The 10,116-nt window shown below is 35.3% G+C and overlaps 1 protein-coding gene across 2 annotated transcripts; it reads right to left on the bottom strand.

The window, feature by feature from the left end:
* Positions 1 to 3,695: 3,695 nt before the first annotated feature.
* On the bottom strand, positions 3,696 to 9,333 carry LOC145601588 (bifunctional nuclease 2-like). Of its 2 annotated transcripts, none has more exons than XM_081657632.1 (10): positions 8,729 to 9,333; positions 7,300 to 7,470; positions 7,008 to 7,057; positions 6,819 to 6,875; positions 6,632 to 6,697; positions 6,460 to 6,534; positions 5,981 to 6,099; positions 5,361 to 5,452; positions 4,200 to 4,273; positions 3,696 to 4,060 (listed from the first exon to the last, which is right to left on the bottom strand). In XM_081657632.1, exons 1-9 carry the CDS (start codon positions 9,039 to 9,041, stop codon positions 4,218 to 4,220), a joined length of 999 nt encoding a protein of 332 aa, XP_081513758.1. In that variant the 5' UTR covers positions 9,042 to 9,333; the 3' UTR covers positions 3,696 to 4,060; positions 4,200 to 4,217. The 2 variants fall into 2 exon arrangements, with proteins under 2 accessions (XP_081513758.1, XP_081513757.1); XM_081657631.1 differs by having other exon boundaries at positions 3,696 to 4,050; positions 8,729 to 9,329.
* Positions 9,334 to 10,116: the final 783 nt, after the last annotated feature.

Raw genomic sequence — 10,116 nt, 5'->3', positions numbered from 1 at the left:
TAAAAATTGTCGAGATGTTTACCATGGTCCCTTATATCCTCCATGAGTCAAATTGGGTCGGTGCAACCATCCAATAAGCCCTTAAACGGTCATTTTACCCGTTCACAATTTGCAGTTATTTCGTAAATTCAAGCCTACCACGGTCGTTTATGACAACATATAATGATCATATATGATTTCAAACGACATTATATAACCCCGAGATGTATCCCTTAGGGTTTCAAGGTTTTTCGCCACCAGGCCCCGAAACCTCAAATTTTCCTCAAAAAGCGTGAATTATAGCCTTCAATTATGTAATTTTTTTTGACCTTTTTTCAACCGGAAATAAAAATTGCCGAGATGTTTACCATGGTCCCTAATACCCTCCAAGAGTCCAATTGCGTCGGTGAAACCATCCAATATGCCCTAAAACAATCATTTTACCCGTTCACAATTTGAAGTGATTTCGTACAATCAAGCCTACCACGGACGTTTATGACAACATATAATGATCATATGTGGTTTCAAACGGAATTATATGACCCTAAGATTTATCCCTTAGGATCTCAAGACTTTTCGCCATCGGGCATCGAAGCCTCAAAATTCCTTAAAAAGTATGGATTATAGCCTTCAACTTTATAATTTTTAGAGCTTTTTTCGCCCAGAAATAAAAATTGCCGAGATGTTTACCATGGTCCCTAATATCTTCCGAGAGCCAAATTAGGTCGGTGTAACCATCCAATAAGCCCTTAAACGGTCACTTTATCCATTCACAATGTGCATTTATTTCGTAAACTCAAGCCTACCAGTCTACCACGGTCGTTTATGACAACATATAATGATCATATATGATTTCAAACGACATTATATAACCCCGAGATGTATCCCTTAGGGTTTCAAGGTTTTTCGCCACTGGGCCCCGAAACCTCAATTTTTCCACAAAAAGCGTGGATTATATTCTTCAATTATGTAATTTTTTGACCTTTTTTTGACCAGAAATAAAAATTGCCGAGATGTTCACCATGGTCCCTAATACCCTCCCTCGAAGAGTCCAATTGTGTTGGTGAAACCATCCAATATGCCTTAAAACAGTCATTTACCCGTTCACAACTTGAAGTGGTTTCGTAAAATCAAGCCTACCGCGGACGTTTATGACAACATATAATGATCATATGTGGTTTCAAACTGAATTATATGACCCCCGAGGTGTATCCCTTAGAGTCTCAAGGCTTTTCGTCTCAAAATTTCCTCAAAACCCGTGGGTTATAGCCTTCAATTTTGTAATTTTTTGATCTTCTTACGCTCGAAACTAAAAATTGCCAAGATATTTACCATGGCCCCTAATACCTTCTGAGAGTACAATTGGGCTAGTGGAACCATCCAATATGCTCTTAAACGGTCATTTTATCCGTTCACAACTGGAAGTGATTTCGTAAACTCAAGCGTATCACGTACGTTAATGACAACATATAATGATCATATACGGTTTCAAACGGCATTAAATGACACCGTGATATATTCCCTAGTGTGTTAAAACTTTTTGCCACCGAACCCAAAAACCTCAAAATTTCCTTTAAAAGCGTGGATTATAGCCTTCAATTTTGTAATTTTTTGACCAATTTTCGCCAAGGAATTTTAAATTGCCGAGATGTTAACCATGGTCCCTGATACCCTCCAAGAGTCCAATTGGGTTGGTAAAACCATTCAATATTCCCTTAAACGGTCATTTTACCAGTTCACAACTTGTAGTGATTTCATAAACTCAAGTCTACCACGGACGTTTATGACAACATATAATGATCATATGTGGTTTCAAACAGAATTATATGACCTTGAGATTTATCTCTTAGGATCTCAAGACTTTTCGCCATCGGGCCCCGAAACATCAAAATTCCTCAAAAAATGTGTATTATAGCCTTCAATTTTGTAATGTTAGACATTTTTTCGCCTAGAAATAAAAATTGCCGAGATGTTTACCATGGTCCCTAATATCCTTCAGGAGTAAAATTGGGTCAGTGCAACCATCCAATAAGCCCTTAAACGGTCATTTTACCCGTTCACAATATGTAGTTATTTCGTAAACTCAAGCCTACCACGGTTGTTTATGACAACATATAATGATCATATATGATTTCAAACAACATTATATAACCCTGAGATGTATCCCTTAGGGTTTTCAAGGTTTTTCGCCACCGGGCCCCGAAACTTCAAATTTTCCTCAAAAAGCGTGGATTATAGCCTTCAATTATGTAACTTTTAGACCTTTTTTTTTGACAGGAAATAAAAATTGCCGAGATACTTACTATTGTCCCTAGTACCCTGCAAGAGTCCAATTGCGTCTGTGAAACCATCCAATATGCCCTAAAAAAGTCATTTTACCCGTTCACAACTTGAATTGATTTTGAAAAATCAAGCCTACCACGGACGTTTATGACAACATATAATGATCATATGTGGTTTCAAACCGAATTAAATGACCTCGAGATGTATCCTTTAGAGTCTCAAGGCTCTTCGTCACCGGGCCCTGAAACCTCTAAATTTCCTCAAAAACCGTGGATTACAGCCTTCAATTTTGTAATTTTGTGATTTTCTTATGTCCGGAACTAAAAATTGTCAAGATGTTTACCGTGGTCCCTATTATCCTTTGGGAGTACAATTGGGCTGGTGGAACCATCCTATATGACCTTAAACGGTCATTTTATCCGTTCACAACTTAAAGCGATTTAGTAAACTCAAGCGTATCACGTATGTTTATGACAACATATAATGATCATATATGGTTTCAAACGACATTATATGACACCGTGATATATTCCCTAGGGTCTCAAAACTTTTCGCCACCGAACCCAAAATCCTCAAAATTTCCATTAAAAGCATGGATTATTATAGCCTTCACTTTTGTAATTTTTTGACCTTTTTTCACCCGTAAATTTAATTGCCGAGATGTTAACCATGGTCCCTAATACCCTCTAAGAGTCCAATTGGGTCAGTGGAACCATCCAATTTGCACTTAAACGGTCATCTTACCCGTTCACAACTTGTAGGTGATTTCGTAAACTCAAACCTACCACGGAGTTTTATGACAACATATAATGATCATATGTGGTTTCAAACGGCATTATATGACCCCGAGATGTATCTTTTAGGGTTTTTAGATTTTTCGCCACTAGACCCCGAAACCTCAAAATTCCTCAAAAAGCGTGGATTGACTTTAATTTTGTAATTTTTGACCATTTTTCGCCTGGAAATAAAAATTGCCAAGATATTTACCATGGTCCCTAATACCCTCCAAGAGTCCAATTGGTTCGGTGGAACCATCCAATATGCCCTTAAATGGTCATTTTACCCGTTCACAACTTGAAGTGATTTCGTTAACTCGAGCCTACCACAAACGTTTATGACAACATATAATGATCATATGTGATTTCAAACGGCATTATATGACCCCAAATGTATCTCTTAGGGTCTCAAAACTTTTCGTCACAGGCTCCTAAACCTCAAAATTTCCTTTAAAAACGTGGATTATAGCCTTCAATTTTGTATAAAACATACAAGAACCCTTTTTTTCAAAATTTGAAAATTAATATGTTGAACCCAACACAAAATATGCACCAAACCCATTTTATAATTTTGTCATCAAACCAATACTTATCAAAAAGGTAGTGGTTACATCAGTTTCGTAAGCTGAAAGATTGAGTGGCAGTGTACAATGAAAATGTTCCAAAGAAACAACCATATCATGTGAAGATCAAAGGCTGTTAAAAATGTTTCATAGCTGTACAATCTACATTTAAATTCAGGAGAACTTGAACATTTTTAACCATAAGGGGATATACAGGTATTTTTACCAATGTCGACAAAACTATCATCACCAAGCTAGATGCCTTTACATAATTATTTGGATGACTATACATGTGTCTACTTATACATTATGATTATTTCCGCGTGCTTGTATTTAGTAATGTACATATTCACATAATTAAATGACAGATTAACTGAACAGAGTACCCATAGAACTTGCATATGAATAAGGCATGTTAGGCCAACAGTTGGTTCCAGATACAAAGATCCCTGCAAATAACTGCATATATAAGTCCCAGATCAAATATAGTGAAGATGGAAATGAGAAGTTGGGAGCCACGGATAGCCAATGTATGTTCTCCTTAATTTGTAGTAAAACAAATGTAAAAGAAAGAGATGAGAAGTGAGGGAAGACTGACATTGTGATACGAAACATGTCATGTCCACTTTTTTTGTTTGGACCTGAACTGCTTGAGTAAATCCTTCCATTGGGCTGCATAGAAAGTAAATTGAACCATGAATGAAAGGTAAATTATAGAAAAGAAAAGCTAGGCAGGAGCATATAAAGAACTATGGTAACCAACCAAGCTTCCCACTAAATACAGCAGAGTATGAAGTACTACGCAATTTTTAGGAACATGTTAAGTCTGTTGATTCTACTGGTACATGAATTACTTTTCTTAGACATCTAGACAACTGCCGACCATAACCAAAAGCTTAAAAAGTTACAAATTAGACACAATATTGTGTTAGCTCCACGCTAAGCTTCAAGAAGCAAGTCACATCTTCTAACCTCCTTTTTGAGATAAAAGATGAATGAAATATATATAGAAATGCCAAAAGATCTATTATCAGAGTCAAGAGAATACAGATCCAGGAATAATAGGACTTAGATTTTAGACCCAGCCATGTCACTCCTATAACCTACTAGCTGCTTCAAGCCTTCAAAAATATACTGGCCTTATCTTGTAAATGGCTTAAAATAATTTGATTATTGGCTTTTAGCTTATTGATGTGGTCAATCAAATGGTACATGTTTAATCAATTGGGAGAAAGGCTTGTGTTCCAAAACAACTAATAGCCAAATGAGGCAAATTTACATTTATACCAAACATCTTTAAAACAGAGCTAATACTAAATATCTAATAGCTTTAGGTGACTATAAACATCTCAGACAAACAGCTAACACTATAAATAATCCGAAATAAGGCCACTATACAACCTCAAAATGAGAAATAAGCCAAATGGCTTGCAGCATGTTTCCGGTGATGGACTTATATGGTAGTGGCGTTTTCACAGGTTCTGCTACAACTCTCTTCCCCAAAGTGTTTCACTAAAAACATAAATTGAAGTTACAGTGTAATTTTAATACCTGTAATTAATCAAACTCTTAGGGCCTGTTGCATATTTTTAAACAACAAAAGAGCATGTGGTCATGATACCAAGCCATACCCCTGAAGGATAAGACATAGTTCTATTTTCGGAAAAACTCCAAAGAGACAGGGAAGGGCAGTAAAATCACAATTATCAGGGGAAAAAAAAATTTAAAAAAAAAATAAAAAAAATAACATGCAGCTTACCTGCATCATGATAGCGCTCCTCGATAGCAGCAATCAACATGTTGCGTAGAAGGACAAATTCTTCACTTTCGGGACAGGGCTGCCCATCTGGTCTGCATCATATTATTGTTGCTATCAAAAAATAGATAATTATCTAACACCATCAACTTACTTGTAAATGAAAATAAGATTCTGTAAAGACAAAAAAAAAAGCGCCCAAACAAGTAACATACTAACATGTCCATTAAGTCTACAACAGTCCCTTATAATCTTATGAAGAAACGAGGAAGCAAATATTCTTCCATTGAACCCTTTGTTAGTCACTCTAGCCAGATTAGGGTCATCAATAAGAAACATGGAAAACCCCCTCCCCCTTTAAAACCCAAAATTTCAGCTTGGGAACAAATCTTAGTCGATACTCGGTATTCTACATATTAAGACTGCAGCAAACAAACTCCTCCACACTGCAATGTATGGTTATCTTTATCTGCATGCCCCCACACCCAAGCCACACTCCCACTTAAAACAGTTCTAAACCTGCACTAGTAAATTATAGCTTTATCTATACTAATAAAATTTTAGGTGCAAAGGAGTTAATCAGCAGATTTATGAATTCAGTGATGCAAAAACGTTCGATTTACCTATCCATTTCCAATAGCAAAGAACTATCAGAGTGAGGAGGTATCAATGCAGGATTTGTAGGCTCAACAATTTTCAAACCATCTTTGAGTGCTAAAGACTTGTTAACTTGTATAGGGGCCTGAAAAAAAGAGAAATTTTTTACTTCGATATTAAACATTGGAAAAAGCACAAAAAACAGTTAACTAAAACACACAGCATCCATTCATACAAGTCTCATGACTTGGAGAGTCCAGAAAACAAGGTGCCAGGAAAATTGCTGTAAAAGCTGCAACAATTACTAAGACTTGTACCAATTGCCAAGTCAGTTACAAAGAGGAAGATTTGAAAATGGCACTTTCTTCCTTGGAAATAAACATAGATAAATTTGGCAAGCATTAGCAGCACCACTGCCTCACATACAGGTGCAAGTTCCAGAAAACAGAGCCTATTCTTGCACTAAACCTAGACTATTAGAGTTTTAGAATACTGTAAATAATACCTTGCATCTTACAGCAATGTTGATGGCATCAGAAGGTCGAAGATCAAAAGTAAGAGACTCTGTTTCAGAATCCATCTATGGGACCAAAACATATTAATTAGTCTCGAAAATTGAAGAAAAGTTAAAATTGATAAAACAAAAAATAAAATAAAAACAAGCTCAATAAAATTACTTTCATGACACAAAGTTCTGCAAAATAAGCTTCTTGCACCCTCTTGGTGAGTCGGACATATTTCACCTTCAACAGACAAATGGATGAAGTTCATCAATAATGATTGTGCACAAGCGCCATCAATCAAATTAAATACATAACACTTGGAAACACAAAAGTAAGAAAATAATTCTGGAGAAAAAATTACCATGTATCCCATTGTTTCTATCATTTCCTTCACTATTTGGTACATAGTTGGCCTAGCCTAGCAAGTTAATCCGCCATGAATAAGATTGACACAAAATTTGATAAGCTAAATTAAAAGTGCATATAAAAAGACATAGAGGCCTAAAGGAAAAAGGCAATAAAATTCATGAAACAAGAAGGAACAATGTACCATCTCAACATTGTGAAGCGCAGCCATCAACAAAGCACTAGGCATCTCCACTGAAAAAAAGAGTTTAACAGATTCAAAGTCACAAAATATCCACATGTGTAATAGTGTAATTTCTTTCAAACAACTTCAAGCCTGTTCTCATTGACTTAACTCAGCAGCTCAGCTGAACTGAAATGAAATGAATATTTTATAAGAGAAGGAAATTGGGAGCTGAGCTGAACTGAATTTCAACGTATGAGAACAGGCCCTTCCTTAGTTTTATTGACAAATAATTTTGTTTTGGTAAACTTACAAACTATAATTGGGAGTAGAATATTGCTTCCATCATCCAGCTTCAACACAATAGCAGGGTGTGAAATGTAGTCAGGTGGAAACCCCCCTTTGGGATGATTATATACACATCTTAAGTATCTTCCATCCCTCATTTTGATCATAAAGCCATCTGATCCATTCTTCACCTCAACTAAACAGAAAAACCGAATATCAATGATAAACGTGACAAACCTAAGCCATGGTCAACAGACAGTTATGAATGAGATTATTTAAGGGCATAGTACAAGCTTATAAGAAAGAAGACAAAAGGGTAGAATTTTTCAAAAGACTATAGGCAGCTTATACTAGCAAAGACAAAAATGAGGCTGGGTATGATTGGAAATTTTACTGCATGCATTCTAGTCCAAACACTAAATAAGTTGAAACTCAAAAGAGAACGGATGTGTTACGGAGAAGCATTATAGTCTTCTAGAGAAATGGAGTGGTACTCTACATTGAACAGTTTTGAAAGGGATATATAATTTCTACTTACAGCTTGGCAAAAGGAAGCCAATTACTCACTTACGCTTTGTTTGGATACCAAAGAAGGAAGGAAAGGAAGTATATATTTGAGGCTTCAAGCAATAGACCAGCTTGACTTCTGACCATGACGTATGTGGTTTTTAAGAGCACTAAGTTATCTATAATTAAGATTTTGGTCAGCATGCACTTGATTAGTTGATTAGAGATCCTTATACTTAATGTTTGCTTCGAGCATATCGAACATCACATTCCTTTCATCAATCCTCACGTCATTTACAGCACAAATTTGTTTATGTTAACATAACCCGTACTTGATCAATTCAATATTTCCTCCCGCAATGAGTATACAAGCACATGCTCACATGCATAAACTATGCACTCCCCATGTGCATTATATATTCATAACTAATCCTATCTACTCGTTTTAAGATTTTAGCTAGTCTCTTTTATATTGGAACACGTGAATGTTGGTTTTCAATCACAATAACTAGAGCAAGCACGAAACCATCAACACACTCCAAAGCTGAATTCGAACGAGTCCTTCAACAAGAGAAACTAACGGCAATCCAACCAAGCAAGGAAATCGAATAAGCAATCCTCTTCACATATAATATGTTGATTAATACATTAATAAAACAACTAAATGTGATACAAATCAAATCTGAAAATTACAAAGAAATCACAATTTCAATTTCATCAATCGAATTTACAGAAATTGACGATGACACTAATAAATAAACCAGATCATATCAATTAAAGACAATATTGCAGGACATTTTATATAATTCATTCCAATTTATTTATCATTATTTGAATAGCTAATTGTCAATTTTTCGACTAAAAAGTCAAGTAGAAATCAAAATTCACAACAACAACAACAGCAGATAAGATTCAGAATAAAAATAGTAAGTGAAAAACAGCAATACCAGCTTCAAGGACAGTAGAATTGACGTAATCAGCAGCACCGGCATCAAAATTACCAGTAATGCTATCACCATCATTCGGCGAGCTAAAACGACACCGAATTTTAGAAGAAGTTCGAATACGATGACAATTACGAACCCTAACAGAAGCACCGCCAGAATTAGTGCTACAATTACTCTTCAAAACCGCAGAAATATTAGAGTTGATGAACATGGCATTAGCACAGAGTTGTTTCGCCATGAAAGTAGTGAAATATGCAGGATTTCTCTCTACTCCTATGATTCTGGAAACGATTGGTTGTTGAAGAGCCGCCATTTTTGCAGCGATTGAGGAAAGATATATAGAGATATTGAGGGATTAATGGAGAGAATTTGAGAAGGATGGACGAGGAGAGGAGAGAGAAAATGAAAGAGAGAGGAGTGAAGAAGAAAGAGAGAGAAGGAGAAGACTTGTAAGAGAGGGAAATGGAAGACGGAAATGTTGAGAAAGAAGGTGATGAAGATTGAAGACGACACTTTCAAAACAAGTAACCTGTATTTGTATTTCTGGGGAGAAAAATCGGGAGAAATTAACAGAAGAGATTGGAATGCCTTGGAAACAAATATTTGCGATATGCATCAAAATGCAATACTACCGACTACCGAGTGGTTCTTTTTTTTTTCATTGGATTGGCTACGGGCCGTGGCAGCCTACAAGTGCCGGTGACTCGGTGAGGCGAGATTCTTGATTTAATGCATTCATTTCTTATTACGTGTAATAAAAAGGTGTTTTTTGTGAGATATAAAATATTTCTTTGTTACATTTAATAAGAAACGGAGGTAGTATTTAACATACATAAACACTAAGTTTAGTTCAATTCAGTTCAGTTCATTTGATTTATTTTGAATTATGTCAATGTTATATACAGTATAATTTATATTTACTTCAATTTTTTTAATTTTTTATGAAAGGAAACTTGGTATATTATATGTTTGATATAAGTGTTTGACATACCTAACTATTGAATTAGTAAAATAAAATTTAAATAATGGCAATTAAAAAAAATTGGTAGCTTGTGACAAACACTAGGTTTTTATGAAACACTTTTCAAATATTGAAAAACTATTATTGTAAAAGTCATAATCAATAATTTTAGGGACCACAAGTTCAAGCAAGTTAATATTATTTCAAACCTTCAAATGGATGATTTGGGATGAATTAAACAATCCCTCAAAAGAACATGCATGCCATTTAGTGATGTAACACTCTATTATATCTACTTCTAACTTTACACTTTTAATTAAACACCACTTTGTATTACAAAAAATAAGTATGGAACGATGACATGAAAATGTTCTCACCTACCAAAACATTATTATTAATATAGAAAATACTAGCTAGTAATTAGGTC

The sequence above is a fragment of the Chenopodium album genome, chromosome 21, assembly GCF_948465745.1.
Source record: "Chenopodium album chromosome 21, dcCheAlbu1.1, whole genome shotgun sequence".
NCBI classification, from domain to species: domain Eukaryota; kingdom Viridiplantae; phylum Streptophyta; class Magnoliopsida; order Caryophyllales; family Amaranthaceae; genus Chenopodium; species Chenopodium album.
This window is presented reverse-complemented; position numbering and strand designations above follow the sequence as displayed.

Bases quoted from the DNA above. Each gene is read 5' to 3' on its own strand.
- LOC145601588 (XM_081657632.1), bottom strand. From the start codon at position 9,041: ATGGCGGCTCTTCAACAACCAATCGTTTCCAGAATCATAGGAGTAGAG. The intron at 7,058-7,299 runs GTAAGTTTACCA...TCTTTTTTTCAG, and splicing joins TCTACTCCCAATTATAGTTT to TGGAGATGCCTAGTGCTTTG. The intron at 5,453-5,980 runs GTAAATCGAACG...AATATGATGCAG, and splicing joins TTGCTATTGGAAATGGATAG to ACCAGATGGGCAGCCCTGTC.